The sequence below is a fragment of the Salmo trutta genome, chromosome 29, assembly GCF_901001165.1.
Source record: "Salmo trutta chromosome 29, fSalTru1.1, whole genome shotgun sequence".
Lineage (NCBI taxonomy): Eukaryota > Metazoa > Chordata > Actinopteri > Salmoniformes > Salmonidae > Salmo > Salmo trutta.
In genome coordinates this window covers 31,082,417-31,101,381 of record NC_042985.1, presented here as the reverse complement: position 1 = coordinate 31,101,381, position 18,965 = coordinate 31,082,417, and the positions used below count along the sequence as shown (strand labels likewise).

The 18,965-nt window shown below is 44.0% G+C and overlaps 1 protein-coding gene across 2 annotated transcripts in view; it reads left to right on the top strand.

Annotated features, from left to right (window-relative positions):
- Nucleotides 1–9: 9 nt before the first annotated feature.
- LOC115167376 (acyl-CoA synthetase family member 3, mitochondrial-like) overlaps nucleotides 10–18,965 on the top strand; it is a 36,104-nt gene continuing 17,148 nt past the window's right edge. The window contains exons 1-4 of one of the 2 annotated variants that reach the window (XM_029721757.1): nucleotides 10–50; nucleotides 661–1,317; nucleotides 2,849–3,004; nucleotides 18,802–18,899. In XM_029721757.1, the coding sequence (XP_029577617.1) occupies nucleotides 2,886–3,004; nucleotides 18,802–18,899 (217 nt within the window). In that variant the 5' untranslated portion in view covers nucleotides 10–50; nucleotides 661–1,317; nucleotides 2,849–2,885. Of the gene's footprint in view, nucleotides 51–660; nucleotides 1,318–2,848; nucleotides 3,005–12,876; nucleotides 12,964–18,801; nucleotides 18,900–18,965 lie in introns of those variants that run through there. The other variant, XM_029721758.1, reaches the window with a different exon arrangement.

Below are 18,965 nucleotides of genomic sequence, written 5' to 3'. Positions count from 1 at the left end.
ATTCGGTAATTTTATTTTGACGCACCGTCACAAGAATGACCGGTGTTTGGGTAAGGTGAATATTTACATTAGCAGTAGGTTTGAATTACCAGGTTAGCAAACATTGCCCTCTTTGAGAAAACGGATATCGTTTAAGCATACTAACATCGCATGTTAGAATGTAAACCACAGTCGGCGTTTCTCGCTAAAATCAGTCTTCACCAGCCACCGGCATGAACTAGCTAGCTGCTATTTATGAGCATATTCATTGATTGGTGTTACGTTAGTTAGCTGCACCATAACCCTCAAGTCCAAAGATCAAGTCAGGTGACAGACTGTTTGCTGAAGATACAGAGCTACTTCACTGTATCTGTAAAAGCTTGACTATACCAAAGTGACTTGAAGCAAAAACCAACACTGCGCTCACACCACAAACTGATTATATTCTGTGCCACTGCCTGTCCCTGAATGATTTGTCCTTTCAAAATAAACAGTGTGGCATAGCAAAATATTTGCCAGCAGTCTAGCCTGCACAGTATTCATAGAGGTGTCACTGCAGATAAAGGCTAACTGCAAGCCTGTCAGAAATACAGTCTTATCACTATAGCAGGGATAGCGCCTATTCTTATGATAACAATTTAACTTGGCCTATGTTAATTATGAATCTCTCAAAATTAACAGGTACTCCAATGTGACCATTGTGTGGCTTGACATCATGAGGATGGACTTTTTATGAGGATAACATTGGTAGCTTTGAGCAGCATAGTCTCCCATCATGTTGTCAGGGGCAGTATGTCACTTGGTCCCTCTGGCTCTCTGCTTTGACTGCTGGCTGGTTACAGTGTGAGGCAGGGCCAGGGAAATGGCTGCTGGGCCAGGGAAATGGCTGCTGGGCCAGGTCTTGAGGAGAGCCTACACCTCCACAAGAGCAAGGCAGGCTGCAGCATGGGACAGTGCCCCTGTGTTTTCCAGAGCCCGACTGTACGGGGACAAGCTGGCCATAGTGGACAACAGTGGGAGCCACAGCTACAGGGTGTTGTATGGCAGTAGTAGGGGCCTGGCTGGGCGTATCAAGGCAGTTCTGGACTGTCCCTCTGGGGACCTGCAGGGAAAGTGCATCTCCTTCCTGTGTGCCAACAATGCCTTGTACACGGTAGCCCAGTGGGCGTCCAGCTGCCCCCCAACTCCAGCCTCAGCTGTCTGCTGGAAGCCCCAGAGACCCAGCCTGAGCCTGGCATCACAGACTGGGCCCAGCGTCCTGCCATGATCATTTACACCAGCGGCACCACAGACAGGCCCAAAGGGCTTCTCCATCCTCACAGCAACATCCAGGCCATGGTAAATGGATTATTCAGTTGTTATATGCATGAATTGTGAGCATAAGATGAATACTGGTATTATTCTGTACACTGCTATTTATCATAATGATGTACTGAGGCATGTTGAATATTTGATCAGTCTGAATTTTGAAAGCTAAACTTCAGCTTTTTTTCATTACTGATGCTAACCAGGTTTCCAGCCAACCTTTTTAGAGTAAAGTACATATCGGATAATAAAATGTCATGACAGTCCTGATGGAAACATAATTTATTTTCGGTAAAGGTGTCGTAAAATGAATTATGCAAGAAATGAAGGTGGAAATGCTTTTATGAGCAAATACTGATATAAATAATCATCATATCAAAGTAAACTTGGAGTCACGTGATGACATGTTGTATGGTCCTCCCACTACAACTCGCATGCAGTTTATTAGGCTACAGATGAAATAAATGATGCTGAACTTCACAGGGTGGTGAAAGTGCAAGGTGATGATCTTGATGCTGCTTTCCAATAAATATCGAGGATCTTATTCTGGTGACATGATCATCGATGCTTGGCTGCCGTTTGACAAATCCAAATAAATCTCACTCTTTTTTCCATAATCTCATCGTGAAGGAAACATTTTTTGAGACGACCGTCAGTAGAGTTGAAAATGCGATGGAAACCCATTTAACTTAATTTTTTATTTGGTACATGGGAATTTAACTGCAAAAAATATATTTATATGCACTACGTCCTCACGCACAGCCTTTTATCTGCAACAAGTCAATTAGATGGAAACACAACTCATATTGTTTTTTATAAGGATTTTATAATACTCGCATGAAAACCTGTCGCCAATTGGATGGAAACATAGTTTCAATTGGATGGAAACATAGTTATTTTTTGATTTCCTGCTGTCGGTACTGTGAACTTCAGAAGTGTTTTTCTCTTGAGGTATTAATAGAGGTTCTGTTGAGACAGTTTTCTGTAGCCCAGTGGTAGTATGTAAGGGTGGGTTGGCGGGGGTTACACACACGACAGACAGAGTGTCGTTTTGCTTTTCTTCCGCGTGAGCTTTCTGAATAATCACCCAAATTATTTCATTACATGGGGCACTTCAGGCTATGGAGGATTTTTTTGGGGGGGGGGTACATTTTCAACCACAATTGACCTGCATGTCCAATAAAGTGGAAAATTAGATCACCCTCAATTAAGGAGATTAATTTGGAAACGACAAGCCCAGGGAGGGAGCTCGGTGAGGGAACACAGAAGAGATGGTTCCTGGAAGGTTGAGGGCTTGGGAACACTATCCATTCCCTCTGCTCTTTGCAGCTGTCTGGCCCTGCTCACTAAAGACAGGGGTTTACTCTCTTCTTGCACGGTGGTTACATTAAGTATGTTTGATAAGGAGTGGCAGAACGAAACCTTCAGGCAGGACCACCATGAACGCTTTTGAGTGAGCTACCCATCATTATATAGAAAGGAAATGTCCAAAGAATTGGTAGGAACACATTGTATGACCAAATAGCTCAGTGGATCTCTCATGGCCTGTCTCCCTCTCTCCCAGGTTCAGGTTCTGGTGTCAGAGTGGGGCTGGTCCAGAGATGATGTCATCCTTCACACCTTGCCCCTGCACCACATCCATGGCATCGTCAACAAGCTGCTCTGACCTCTCTGGGTGGGTGCCACCACCGTCATGCTGCCTACCTTCCAGCCTCAGAAGGTACATTACAACTATCGTACACTACTACTGCTACTACTTGTAACATGCTGTTTCAGTTGACTCCCACCTCATGTCCTGTCTGTGTGCTGTCAGGTATTCTACTGCAGTCTGCCTTGTGTGTGTTAGCAGTAAGTAGTGCTCTGTAAGGGACTTCAGTGGAGGCTGTCTATCCTCCTCTTGCGGGGATCCACTCCACAGACCTGAACAATGGAGACACACCGGGGCGGGAGGCTGGTGGGGAGTAGAAGGGGGCTGCTGTTCAACCTTATCGGCAAGTTGTCAGCCATCGGCGCTAATTGTGGCAGCGTTGCTGTGCTGAAAGCACCGGGCCGGGGGTGTCAATAACAGAGCCTGGAGCTGAGCTGACACGGACAGGTCCATGATGCCCCCTCTGTCTCATCCCGCCGGGCCGCTGGGGGTCATGGGTGTTGGCAGCCAGGCAGGCAGTGCTCCAGGTTGGCAGGCAGTGCTCCCCCCCCAGACTGTCACACTAAGCGTTTGGAGCTGGGTGATGGATTGCCCTGTGTGGCTTTGTATCTGACCACGCCAACTCACAGCACAGGCTTTAGAGCCAGATCAATCGATGAGGTGACATTGAAGGATGATAGTGCTTGTTTGGAGAGGTGGTGGTGGAGTAGGTAAGGGGGGTGGTGTCAGAGGGGTTTTAAGGTCTAGGAGAACTTAATGGGAGTCAAGGGTATGATTGACAGGTAAGGGCTGTAGAGGACAACCAATAAAGAGGTTTACTGTAGTATCAGAGCATTTCACTTTCTTTGTACCTAACCTGACCTTGTGTACCAAACAGACAGCATACGCTTTACTCTCACCCCTGAGAATGCCTTGTAGATTTATTTTCTCATTTTCTTGAAGTCATAATGAGAAATAAATCGATATACTGTAATATATTAATATAGCTCTAGGCTATTTCTGAGTGACTGTCTAATAGACCGGTTGGAAATTGTACTGAGAGTACACTGTATATACAAAAGTATGTGGACACCCCTTCAAATTGTATAAAATCGAGCACACATCCATGCAATCTCCATAGACAAGCATTGGCAGTAGAATGGCCTTACTGAAGAGCTCGGTGACTTTCAGCGTGGTACCGTCATAGGATGCCACCTTTCCAACAAGTCAGTTCGTCAAATTTCTGTCCTGCTAGAGCTGCCCCGGTCAACTGTAAGTGCTGTTATTGTTAAGTGGCAACATCTAAGAGCAAAAATGGCTCAGCTGTGAAGTGGTAGGCCACACAAGCTCACAGAACAGAACCGCTGAAGCATGTAGCGCGTTAAAATTGTCTGTCCTTTGTTTCAACACTCGCTACAGAGTTCCAAACTGCCTCTGGACGCAACATCCGCACAAGAAATGTTAGTATGGACCTTCATCAAATGGGTTTCCATTGCTGAGCAGCTGCACACAAGCCTAAGATCAACATGTGCAATGTCAAGCGTCAGCTGGAAAGGTGTAAAGCTCGCCGCCATTGGACTCTGGAGCAGTGGAAATGTGTTCTCTGCAGTGATGAATCACGCTTCACCATCTGGCAGTCCGACAGATGAATCTGGGTTTGGCGGATGCCAGGAGAACACTACCTTCCCCAATGCATAGTGCCAAATGTAAAGTTTGGTGGAGGTGGTACATTATAATGGTCTGGGACTGTTTTTCATGATTCAGACTAGGCCCCTTAGTTCCAGTGAAGGGAAATCTTAATGCTACAGCATACAGTGACATTGTAGATGGTTCTGTGCTTCCAACTTTGTGGCAACAGTTTGGGGAAGGCGCTTTACTGTTTCAGCATGACAATACCCCCGTGTACAAAGCGAGGTCGATACAGAAATGGTTTATCGAGAACGGTGTGGAAGAACTTTACTGGCCTGCACAGCCCTGACCTTAACCCCATCGAACACCTTTGGGATGAATTGGAACGTTGATTGCGAGCCAGGCCTAATCACCCAACATCAGTGCCCGACCTCACTAATGCTCTTGTGACTGAATGGAAGAAAGTTCCCGCAGCAATGTCTAGTGGAAAGCCTTCCCAGAAGAGTGGAGGCTGTTATAGCAGGAAAGGGAGGACCAACTCCATATTAATGTCCATGATTTTGGAGTGAGATGTTCGACGAGCAGGTGTCCACATACTTTTGGTCATGTAGTGTATGATGATAATTTTGAAAAATACGTTTATTATTGCTTTTAATGGACATACCTGTGGTTGGAATCCTCCAGTGAACTAGATGAAGGATAACCAGTACAGACAAGGAGACAGAAGGGAGGATAGACATGGAAATTGAGTGCTGACTGACTCTAGGTAGTGTGTGTTTGTGTGTGCAGGGTTTTTTCTGGATAATAATGGGGCTTAGGTGGAGGGTGTTGCGGGGGCGTGGCCAATGGTGTGGTCACTGATCGGAAATTTTAGAGGCCCTCATGTAGGCCGCAGTGACAAAATGTATCTGTTTTAAATCAAATTTTCTGAAATTCTACACGTTTTGCCATGAGGCTGAGAATTATTTTAGCATTTTTAAAGCACATTTCCAGCAATTCTACACATCTTGCCATGGGGTTGAGAGAAAAGTTGTATTTTTAAAGCTAATTTCCAGATATTCTACACATTTGGCCATGGCTTATGCTATCTGAGTGACTCAAACATTATAACAAAATCATTGGGGGCCCCATGCCATGACAAAAACACTCCTGAATGCATAATTGCATAACATTTTGGATTCTGTCCAGCTTTTATTTTGGTGATTGTTCGTTCTCAAAGAGGATCTTATTTAAAAATATATATGCCCATTATATTTTCTATTTTTTTATATTTGGTTTTAGTTGTTTTAAGTTTACTCTGAAAGCATTTTCCCATCCCGAATATAAATATTTTTATTGGAGCTGGTGGGAGGAGTTATGGGAGGACACGCTCATTTTAATGGCTGGAATGGAATAAGTGGAACGGCATCAAACATATGGAAACCACATTTATTCCATTCCAGCCATTACAATGATATATACTGAACAAAAATATAAATGCAACAATTTCAACGATTTTACTGAGTTACAGTTCATATAAGGAAATCAGTAATTTAAATAAATAAATTAGGCTTTATCTATGGATTTCACATGACTGGGCAGGGGCGCAGCCATGGGTGGCCCTGGGAGGTCATAGGCCCATTCACTGGGTAGCTAGGCCCAGGGAATCAGAATTAGTTTTTCCCCACAAAAGGGCTTTATTACAGACAGAAATACTGCACATTTTATAGTGGCCTTTTATTGTCCTCAGCACAAGGTGCACCTGTGTAAGGGTTGCACATTTCAGGGAATATTCAGAGGTAGAACCTTTCCGTGGGAATTAACGGGAATTAATGGGAATATATGGAAATATATGCAAATTGATTTAATACCATTTAAATGTAGATGTTTTTTTGCATTGGATATATTTACAATATCATGTGGAGACAGAAACATTAACATTTTATCTTATCATAAGTAGATTAAAAAAAACATGAGCTGGTGCCCACCCAGAATAATAGTTTGTGTGGAGGTGCTGACTAACGGCGAATAAACTATAAACTATTAAAATAAAGAAAGTCGCACACTCCAAGTATAATCTCCCAGCAATTTAATGGATATTTACCAATGTTTCGGCATCACTGTGCCTTCCTCAGGGTAATGTCATAAATACTTGAACCAGGTTATGTAGACACACACCGCAATTAGTGTAACCAATGACAGTGGTGAGGGGTGTGTCATAATGATTAAGTTAATTAAAATTAATGAGTGAAACTGTTAAAAAATAGTATATTGCATATTAAATAGAGGTCGACCGATTAATCGGAATGGCCGATTAATTAGGGCCGATTTCACGTTTTCATAACAATCGGAAATCGGTATTTTTGGAGGCCGATTTGGACTATTTCTTTTATTTTGGATTTTTTTAGACCTTTATTTAACTAGGCAAGTCAGTTAAGAACACATTCTTATTTTCAATGACGGCCTAGGAACGGTGGGTTAACTGCCTTGTTCAGGGGCAGAACGAAGATTTTTACCTTGTCAGCTCGGGGATTCAATCTTGCAACCTTACGGTTAACTAGTCCAACGCTCTAACCACCTGCTTTACATTGCACTCCACGAGGAGCCTGCCTGTTACGCGAATGCAGTAAGAAGCCAAGGTAAGTTGCTAGCTAGCATTAAACTTATCTTATAAAAAACAATCAATCAATCATAATCACTAGTTAACTACACATGGTTGATGATATTACTAGTTTATCTAGCCTGTCCTGCGTTGCATATAATCGCTTAGGTACACGTTGCTCCAACCATAAACATCAATGCCTTTCTTAAAATCAATACAAGTATATATTTTTAAACCTGCATATTTAGTTAATATTGCCTGCTAACATTAATTTCTTTTAACTAGGGAAAATGTGTCACTTCTCTTGCAAACAGAGTCAGGGTATATGCAGCAGTTTGGGCCGCCTGGCTCGTTGCGAACTGTGAAGACTATTTCTTCCTAACAAAGACAGCCGACTTCACCAAACGGGGGATGATTTAACAAAAGCGCATTTGCGAAAAAAGCACAATCGTTGCACGACTGTACCTAACCATAAACATCAATGCCTTTCTTAAAATCAATACACAGAAGTATATATTTTTTAACCTGCATATTTAGCTAAAAGAAATCCAGGTTAGCAGGCAGTATTAACCAGGTGAAATTGTGTCATTTTGCGTTCATTGCACGCAGAGTCAGGGTATATGCAACAGTTTGGGCCGCCTGGCTCGTTGCGAACTAATTTGCCAGAATTTTACGTAATTATGACATAACATTGAAGGTTGTGCAATGTAACAGGAATATTTAGACTTAGGGATGCCACCCGTTAGATAAAATACGGAACGGTTCCGTATTTCACTGACAGGAAAAACGTTTTGTTTTCGAGATGATAGTTTCCGGATTCGACCATATTAATGACCTAAGGCTCGTATTTCTGTGTGTTATTATATTATAATTAAGTCTATGATTTGATAGAGCAGTCTGACTGAGCGATGGTAGGCAGCAGCAGGCTCGTAAGCGTTCAATGAAACAGCACTTTCGTGCGTTTGCCAGCAGCCCTTCGCAATGCATTGCGCTGTTTATGACTTCAAGCCTGTCAACTCCCAAGATTAGGCTGGTGTAACCGATGTGAAATGGCTAGCTAATTATCCGGGTGCGCGCTAATAGCGTTTCAAACGTCACTCACTCTGAGACTTGGAGTAGTTGTATCCCTTGCTCTACATGGGTAACGCTGCTTCGAGGGTGGCTGTTGTCGATGTGTTCCTGGGCCGAGCCCAGGTAGGAGCAAGGAGTGGGACGGAAGCTATACTGTTACACTGGCAATACTAAAGTGCCTATAAGAACATCCAATAGTCAAAGGTATATGAAATACAAATCGTATAGAGAGAAATAGTCCTGTAATTCCTATAATAACAACAACCTAAAACTTCTTACCTGGGAATATTGAAGACTCATGTTAAAAGGAACCACCAGCTTTCATATGGTCTCATGTTCTGAGCAAGGAACTTAAACGTTAGCTTTTTTACATGGCACATATTGCACTTTTACTTTCTTCTCCAACACTTTGTTTTTCCATTATTTAAACCAAATTGAACATGTTTCATTATTTATTTGAGGCTAAATTGATTTTATTGATGTATTATATTAAGTTAAAATAAGTGTTCATTCAGTATTGTTGTAATTGTCATTATTACAAAAAAAAAATCGGCCAATTAATCAGTATCGACTTTTAGTCGATCCTCCAATAATCAGTATCGGCGTTGAAAAATCATAATCGGCCGGCCTCTAATATTAAATATATTATGCTATTGTTATCATATAGAAACATAATGGAATATTGTACATCATATTAGCGTCAACATACAGTTGAAGTTGGAAGTTTACATACACCTTAGCCAAATACATTTCAACTCAGTTTTTCACAATTCCTGACATTTAATCCTAGTACAAATTCCCTGTCTTAGGTCAGTTAGGATCACCACCTTATTTTAAGAATGTGAAATGTCAGAATAATAGTAGAGAGTGATTTATTTCAGCTTTTATTTCTTTCATCACATTCCCAGTGGGTCAGAAGTTTACATACACTCAATTAGTATTTGGTAGCATTGCCTTGAAATTGTTTAACTTGGGTCGAACGTTTTGGGTAGCCTTCCACAAGCTTCCCACAATAAGTTGGGTGAATTTTGTCCCATTCCTCCTGACAGAGCTGGTGTAACTGAGACAGGTTTGTAGGCCTCCTTGCTCGCACATGCTTTTTCAGTTCTGCCCACAAATTTTCTATAGGATTGAGGTCAGGACTTTGTGATGGCCACTCCAATACCTTGACTTTTTTGTCCTTAAGCCATTTTGCCACAACTTTGGAAGTATGCTTGGGGTCATTGTCCATTTGGAAGACCCATTTGCTACCAAGCTTTAACTTCCTGACTGATGTCTTGAGATGTTGCTTCAATATATCCACATCATTTTCCTGCCTCATGATGCTATCTATTTTGTGAAGTGCACCAGTCCCTCCTGCAGCAAAGCACCCCCACAACATGATGCCACCACCCCCGTGCTTCACGGTTGGGATGATGTTCTTCGGCTTGCAAGCCTCCCCCTTTTTCCTCCAAACATAACGATGGTCATTATGGCCAAACAGTTCTATTTTTGTTTCATCAGAACATAGGACATTTCTCCAAAAAGTACTTTTTCTTTGTCCCCATGTGCAGTTGCAAACCGTAGTCTCTTTTTTTTATGGAGGTTTTGGAGCAGTGGCTTCTTCCTTGCTGAGCGGCTTTTCATGTTATGTTGATATAGGACTCGTTTTACTGTGGATATAGATACTTTTGTACCTGTTTCCTCCGGCATCTTCACAAGGTCCTTTGCTGTTGTTCTGGGGGGGCAATGCAAGTAGTCTGGGTAGCCATTTGATTACATGTTCAATAGTCTTATGGTTTGGGGGTAGAAGCTGTTTAGAAGCCTCTTGGACCTAGACGTGGCGCTCTGGTACCGCTTGCCGTGCGGTAGCCGAGAGAACAGTCTATGACTAGGGTGGCTGGAGTCTTTGGCAATTTTTAGGGTCTTCCTCTGACACAACGCCTGGTATAGAGGTCCTGGATGGCAGGAAGCTTGGCCCCAGTGATATACTGGGCCGTACGCACTACCCTCTGTAGTGCCTTGCGGTCGGAGGCCGAGCACTTGCCATACCAGGCAGTGATGCAACCAGTCAAGATGCTCTCGATGGTGCAGCTGTATAACCTTTTGAGGATCTGAGGACCAATGCCAAATCTTTTCAGTCTCCTGAGGGGGAATAGGTTTTGTCATGCCCTCTTCACGACTGTGTTGGTGTGCTTTGACCATGCTAGTTTGTTGGTGATGTGGACACCAAGGAACTTGAAGCTCTCAACCTGCTCCACTGCAACCCCGTTGATGAGAATGGGGGTGTGCCCAGTCCGCCTTTTCCTGTAGTCCACAATCATCTCCTTAGTCTTGATCACGCTGAAGGAGAGGTTGTTGTCCTGGCACCACACGGCCAGGAGGTCTCTGACCTGCCTATATGCTGTCTCGTTGTCATCGGCAAACTTAATGATGGTGTTGGAGTTGTGCCTGGCCGTGCAGTCATGAGTGAACAGGGAGTACAAGAGGGGACTGAGCACGCACCCCTGAGGGGCCCCCGTGTTAAGGATCAGCGTAGCGGATGTGTTGTTACCTACCTGGGGGCGGCCCGTCAGGAAGTCCAGGATCCAGTTGCAGAGGGAGGTGCTTAGTCCCAGGGTCCTCAGCTTGTTGATGAGCTTTGAGGGCACTATGGTGTTGAACGCTGAGCTGTAGTCAATGACTAGCATTCTCACATAGGTGTTCCTTTTGTCCAGGTGTGAAAGGGCAGTGTGGAGTGCAATAGAGATTGCGTCATCTGTGGATCTGTTGGGGCGGTATGCAAATTGGAGTGGGTCTAGGGTTTCTGGGATAATGGTGTTGATGTGAGCCATGACCAGCCTTTCAAAGCACTTCATGGCTACAGATGTGAGTGCTACGGGTCGGTAGTCATTAAGGCAGGTTAAGGCTTTTACAACTTGGTGAAAGAGCGCAACACATACACTCTGAACTTTACTCGAGCCTGCTCTGTGGTGTCCACACGGTCCGAAATCCAGTCGACCCCTGTGAGGCGTCCGCATGGTCCTGAAGCACACCTTTGCCACATTTTGTATCATATTGCATTGATAAAACTGGGGGGACAACAGTTGGGGAATGTTGAACTTTATACTAATACTCAGAGAAATCGCCTTGCTATTGACCAATCGAAGCTCACTATAGATTCCAGAATACTGGATTGGCTGTTGATACCTAGCACTACCTAGCCTGCTTGCTAGCACCAATATGAGGGTGAAACAAGTGTGGCAATCCAAATTTACGTGTTAAAAGGATCTCGCCTATATCTTCACAACACACTTCTCCCTTCTTGTCTCAACATTTAAATTATACTCAAGACACATTATCTTCACACATATTTTAGATGATTTCACTGACAGCCGCAACTCATTTATCAACTTGGCCTATTGCCATGTGCGCTGCCCAAATTGCGGGCTTCTCAAATAGGCATAGGCTTATAAGCTTGTGATTTGAAACAATTCACATAAAACATTTTTTTAAAGAAGCTAATGATTTTGAATGATTTTATTTATTTCTGTATAGACAGGAGTAATTAGGCCTATATAGCCTAATTTTGGCAAATGTATTTGTTTTCATATCGACCTTCTTTCCTTGTCCATGCAGAAGCCAAAGGTGCAATCCTAATCATATTAGCAAACCATCCTAGTTGTTGCATCTTTAGATTCCCCCTCTTTCTAAGTTTCTAAGACATACGGAACAGCTCACATCAGGTGAACTGTTTAGAATGGTGTTTTCCCACGAATTGCATTGGCTGCTTTATTACAGGAGTTGCATGTTCTGTTTGGATGAATTACCATAATCTAAATGTGATTTATTTCATTCTGCGCACCGTGGGTGGACGACCTAATGGGTTACGCAACAAATGCATATGGGTTTGGTAAATTTCTCAAATGGTGGGTAAATAAAAATATTCCCAGTTACGTTGTCCGGCGCAGCATGTTCCTAACGGAAACCCTGGTGTGTCTGTGTGAGTTGATGAAGAGATGGATGGAGGGATGGTTGGTTGGAGGTCCCTGTGCATGACTGTCTCTGACCCCAGAGGAAGGAATGCTCAGTTCGGTCGATCAAGCAGGGGAGTGGGTGTGTGGCTCCAGCAGGCCCCCAGTGTCCAGTCTGGAGCGTGAAATCTCATGCTGGTCGGCTACTGTGTAGCAACCTAGCAGTACCAAAAGCCCTGGTCTGCCTTAGAAAACCTATGTAAATTACGATCGCCAGAACGGCCAAACAAAAACAATTCCGACCCCCATGGTGATTTTATATTTTTAATTCGTATGAAATCGAGATATATTTCTATTCTGACGTCTACATTTGTCAGCACACAGGATCACGTTCTGACAGACCAATTATGGGCTGGCAGGCTATGAGGAGGCTCGCGCCCTCATGCCGGAGACATTAAGGTTGACTCTCTCCGGCAAGACGAAAACGATTACATCGGCCATGATCCTTTGCTAGTTATGGCCACTTTAACCATGATCCTTATCGATTTTTTGGTGGGTACCATTCAGTCTCATTCAGCAATAATGCGCGCTTCAAATACTTCCAGCTTCACGCGTCATCGGGAGTTTTCCATAGGAATACGTGGATGACGTCATCGCGATCACTATCTACTGGTTTTAATGTCCATGAGTACAGTAGGAGAGATAACATAACATACCAGGACTGGAGTCACGGACCAGAGGCCAGGAGAGCAGAGGACCAGAGGTTAATGGCTGGGAGTTCATGATCCATCCTCACAAAACTGAACTGAACTGCATCATTGTGTGGTGGTGGAGAAAAGGTACTGGCTACAGGGCTAGTAGAGAGTAGCTGGATGCTGCTGGGTTAAGGGCTGTTTGGGATGCAGGCTGCAGCCGAGGGTCTCCAACATACACTCCCCCAGGTGGAGGGCAGCTCTTTGACGGACATAAATTGGCTTTTCCCCCCTCCTGAGTGGCTGCTGGGGGAAGCGCTCCACTGCGCTTGATAGACACGGCCCAGAATGCCCAGAACAGACACAGGAAATAATATTCCCCTCTGAACCCCGCTATCTAGTCTGTCCGTGTGTGCGCGCGGTTGTGGATGTGTGTGGCTGAGCAGATAGATAAAGTTTTGTGAGTTTGTGTGAATAGATGGGTCTCTGTGGGATAGTCCACGCTTCTGCCTGTTTATTTAATAGACACATCATTTTTAAACCTTAATCTATTTTGATATTGCAATATTTAGAGCTTGATGAAGGGAAGAGGAGCGAAAGGGCGGGGTTGATAAAATGACGAAGCAGGTCAATTGAGAATGGGAAGAAAGCTAAAGGGAGTAGGTAGTAAAAGAGGGTGATTTAAGAGGACAGGGAGGAGGGGAAGTTGAGGAATGGGTAGCAGATGAGGAGGGAATCGGTGTGGGGTGTGATGGAGAGAGGGACAGGCAGCGGAAGACTGATAAGAGTAGGGGCAGTGAAGCAGGAAATTATGAAATGGAGAGAGTGAGGGTGTGTGAGAGAGGATGAGGGAGAATAAAGGAGGAGGTTCTAGGAGGGAGAGACGTGCGCGTGCCTCCCAGGGGGGACGGAGCCAAGGAGAATCTGTCGTTCACCTTCAATTAATTCACACTGTCCTCCCACAGTGTGTTGGGGGTGCAGCCAGGCGTGCCGGGGGTGTGTATGAGGGACTCGTAATATGTGTGTGTGTGTGTGTTTGTGTGTGTTTGTATGTGTGGGTACTGTGTAAGTAGCTTTGTCCTTGCGTGAGTGTATGCGAAGCGCTTATGTATAAATGTGTAGCCATGTGTCAGTCTCTGTTTATGTGCCACCGTCTCTGTGTACGACTGAGAAAGAGAAGGAGGAGGGCGACTGGCTTTTGGCTCCTTCACAAATGCTCTTGGAACACATTTTGTAAAAATAAAAAATATATTAAAAAAAATAGCAGGCCAAAGGTATTTTTAAAAGGCAACGTGCCCCAGCGTTATGACTGACCTCAATAACATTCCTGTTGAATTCCTCTTTAGGAAGCTGTTAGACTGACCTTTACCGATCCTGTCAACGTTTCTGGAATAAACTAGCCTGTTGACAGTTTTCATCTTCAGCCAGGCCCTCGCCTCGCTCCTCATTCACTGTAAATAATGTACACACAATACCATGGCACCCTGTCCATCTGCTTTACATATTGTGATCTCACAATACCATGGCACCCTGTCCATCTGCTTTACATATTGTGATCTCACAATACCATGGCACCCTGTCCATCTGCTTTACATATTGTGACCTCACAATACCATGGCACCCTATTCCGTCTGCTTTACATATTGTGACCTCACAATACCATGGCACCCTGTCCATCTGCTTTACATATTGTGATCTCACAATACCATGGCACCCTATTCCATCTGCTTTACATATTGTGATCTCACAATACCATGGCACCCTATTCCATCTGCTTTACATATTGTGATCTCACAATACCATGGCACCCTATTCCATCTGCTTTACATATTGTGATCGGGATGTAATGATTTTGTTTGCATTAATATGGGGTAGATATTCCATCTACGTACAATGTAAAAGACAATGTAAATAGGACAATATTAGGACAATATTATCATGTTGCACATTAAATGCTTTCAATATTGTAAATTTATTTCTATAATTTATAGTTGGTTTGAGGTTTTTAAGTAATTGAAATTTGGAGCTTTTGTCATTTAAAAATATTGTCCCATGTAATTTATTGATGCTCCTTCACTAGCCCCATAGGGATATTGAACGTCAAACCAAATTGGCCATGGGCGTTATGATTGGATCGCGTGCAGCTGTTCTCTGAATTGATGATTACTTGGGTCCTGCCAGCTGTGGACATGTGGGCAGGATTAAAATAAATCTAACCCACGGAAAACTCGTACGGTACCCTTCATTCTGTAACATACCATTTTATCCTATCATCTCGCAAATCTTCGTTTTAGATGAGACTGACTTTATGACCAAAATTATCCTATTTACACTTTGTAGTACATTTTGACACTAGAATAAATGTTTTTAACTCATATTGATGCCACATAGGCTGTTTTCAAAGCGAGAAGTTGCTTTTCAGGGGCAGTTGCTCTTCAAACATCAATGGTATTTACTAAGTTGATGGTTTATATTTAGGCCACAGGCCGATATTTTTTTTTTTTAGTGGATGGTTGGGGGGCCGAAACATAATTACAAATAATTTGTAGACTGCAAATTGACCGCAAGTAACCCAAAAAGATATAATATTTCACTAAAACATAATAATTTTAAACCTTGGTTGTGGGGGGCAAATAAAACCACCCACGGGCCAAATTTGGCTCATGGGCCGCCAGTTGGGGAATCCTGATTTAGGATAATGTTTAACAGCTTTGTCATAATTTGATAAGGCCACACAGGGCCAGAGATAATTAGACACATGTAATAATCTGAAATACCCCAAAAGGCCACTAGATGTCATCTTGTAAAATTCACCCAAAAACTTGAAAGTCACCAAAATTCTGGTATTTCACTGGTAAACTTAGAAAGTTTACAGTAATATACCCTCCCTTTGCAACCCTACTCCCACCTGAAGCCACTCCAGTCAATGCTAAGGGCATTGAAAATAGATGACTTCATCAGAGCCTGGTCCTTTACTGAGTGTGACCCAGACTGCCCACTCTAACCCCAGGCTGATGCTGTCTGGCTCGTCCGCCCTGCCTCAGCCCACCCTGCTGCGCTGGGAGGAGATCACAGGACACACCCTGTTGGAGCGCTACGGCATGACAGAGATAGGCAGAGATAGTCATTAGGCTCTGTTGGAGCGCTATCTTTTTGCCCTGTCTGACAGTTGTCTCAGTTGTCTGAGGAACATGGTTGTGATCAGACTATTTCTGTCTGGTTTACCCATGTTCTTATTCCAGGTGGTTTAGTATCAAAGCTCTATGCTGTTGTTGTTGTTTCTGGTTCGATCCTCAGGTGACTGGGGGGCTGTGTTCCTTTCTCTAGTCTTTCCATTCCCCTTCTAGTCTTTTGAGTGGAGGATCTTCAAAGCAGCGGTATGACAAGGCAGGGTAATTTGACTGTCAGTAGCCCAGCTAATGCGGTGTCTGTTGTTGTGAGCGCTTGTATTGAAATAAAGAGGCAGGTTCTATTTAATCCCGGGAGGTGGTTATTAAGACCAGCTCTGAGACGTTGCGGTCGTATCGACGTCTTTCCAGCAGCAGTCTATGAGACACTTGTGGAAAAGCGTGTGCGATGCCGTCTCCTTTTAAAGTAGGTAAAACAAATCAATAACAACCATAGAGCTCTCAGAAAATAACACTCCTGTCCCCCCCCCCCCCCCTCCTTCCTCCACGGCAGTCCACCCCTTCAAAACAACTGTCAACTGTTAACTAATCAACTTGTGTTTTATTATGAGTTTATTTATGACAATCTATTAAAGACATGTATCGTTATTTTATGAGTGAGTATACACACAGTTGTGTGATAATACAAGAATAGTGGTCATATTTGTATCATGTTGGTGGTTGTAATTTGATTCATGTTTGGCTTCACACTGAGGAGTAGGCTATACCCTAAAGCTATGTCTCTCTCTTAATCTATTCATCTCCATCTCATTTGTATTTTTTTCTTTCATTCTGTTTTTTTTCCCTCTTTTGTTTTCCCCCTCTAACACCAGCCCTGGCAGGAGACACATGTCCCCTTTCAGCAGAATGACTTTGAGCATCTCAACCCCCACCCTTTCACTTCACACCCTTTCACCCTCCCCCTTCTCTCCTCTCCCCTTTCCCCCTCTCTCTCCCCACTCCATCTCACTTTCTCCCTTCCCTGTGCTTTGTGTTTGGGGGAGGTTGTGGGGAGGTTGTTGGGGGGTTTGAGCAGCAGTGCTCCAGCAGGGCTCCAGGGGGCGCAGGGCTGTCAGCTCCCCAGGGCAGCCCAGAGAGAGCACAGCGTGAAGGAAGGCTGCTGAATTATGCATGGGGAAGGCAGGCTTGGAGCTGCACCGCACACGGCTCTCTGCTCCCCTCCCTCCCTCCCTCCCTCCCTCCTCGCCTCTCCTTTTCCTCCTCCTCTCTGCCTGGCTGGTCTCATTTGAAAAGTCTAGCTGGCTGGTTGAGTGTGTGGCTGGCTGGCATGGCTGATGCTGCAGTCGTAATTAGAGGTTCAGATGGGCCCACTGATGGAGCCTTGTTAATGGGCCTCTGTGCAGTCAGGGGAGCCATTGTGTTTCTGACAGGGCTGTCGCCACAGGGCCGGCTACATTCCACTACACATACACACACACACACACACACTTACTGTATATCTAGAAAGCTATATTAATTCAACTCTGCTTTAATAGGCATGAAGAAAAGGGCAGTAATGAGGACGTCAGCATAATAAGATGTTATCTTATTCCTAATACCACTGGAATGTTGTTATTGTTTGAATTTATTATTTCTGCTATTTTCGGCAGAGGGCTGATGTTGGCCGTATCAGTTCATTAGCCATTTCCAGCTGTCACTCAACGACCTTATGTCCCTCTCAATGCTGTCCTCATTCTCCTGCATGGTTAGTAATTGTTCCCTGTGTGGATTGTGGGTAGAACACGGCTCTGTAATATTTCTATCTTCTATTTAGAGTTTCTAGTCACTCGTTTAGCCCTCGTCCCCTTTTTGTAATTCCCCTCCAGTCTTTCTGTTCTGCCTGTAGCCTTTGAAGTGGCAGTCAATCTCAATTCTCAGCAAAGTAACGGTGACCTGAATGTTACATGGCTCCAAAATATGTCTGGCCTCCTTCCTGAATGGAGAGAAAAAGTGAGGGAGACCAAGAGGGGAAGAGCAAGAGATTGCTCGGGCTCAAGTATAAATGGATTTTGGTTAGTTTTGTGATTGAGGGGAGAAAGCTCTTTTTATCACCCCGTCGTTGGCAGCTTTCTGCTGTGTTTGGAGGGTGAGGAGGAATGAGGACACGCTGACGATTACCCAGCTCACTGGGAAACAACCCTGGGAGAAAAACAAAAAGACAGGCACTGAGATGGACGTCATCCTCTCACACAAAAAAAACCCTTGAATTAAGGGGACGGTGGCAGGAGGGATAGGACAGGAAGTGGCTTTAGAGAGAAGACTGACTTGACAGAGATAAACTAGGCTGGTCTGGTTTTGAAACGATGGGAAGAGAGTTTGTATCTCTGTGCTTCTCGCTCTGCTGATGAAGTGGAAACGGAGTGTGTTTGATTGGCATTGCCAATCAGGGCTAAAGTTGATTAGATCAATATGAAGCAGGGAGTTATTTTGTAATCATGGCCTGTCTGCCCTGCTCTTTATTGGGAGAGCAGTGGCCTGTGAAATGACATGGCCCACAGTGTCACACAGAGAGAGAGAGAGAGAGAGCAGGCTGCACAAAGGTTTCCTTCTCTTTTGGCGGAGGCAGTCATTAGAGCTTATCGCTCTATAGGTCAGACAGAAGGAGAAAATGCCTCAGGAGAGGGGAATGTGTGTGCATTCATATGTGTAGGAGAAGGATTGTCATTAAATTACTATATTTTCAGTTGTATTTGTTGATGCAAATATTTTGGGCGTGAAAATGGTTTTCTTTAAAACCATTTGCATTAATTGTGAGAGTGTAATTAGTTCCATTGTGTATGCATGATGTGAGTATTTAGCATTGTTTGTGTGTGTGCAGGTGCAGTCGGTGTCCCTCTTCCAGGAGTGGAGGTTTGCATCGTCATGACAAAAGCAGCCAGCAGCACCGTCGCCGAGGGAAACAGCAGAGAAACTCAGGTATTCAGCAGTCAGAAACACTCACATCCATAGATACAGTAGAACTTCCAGATTCTGTAGAAAAAA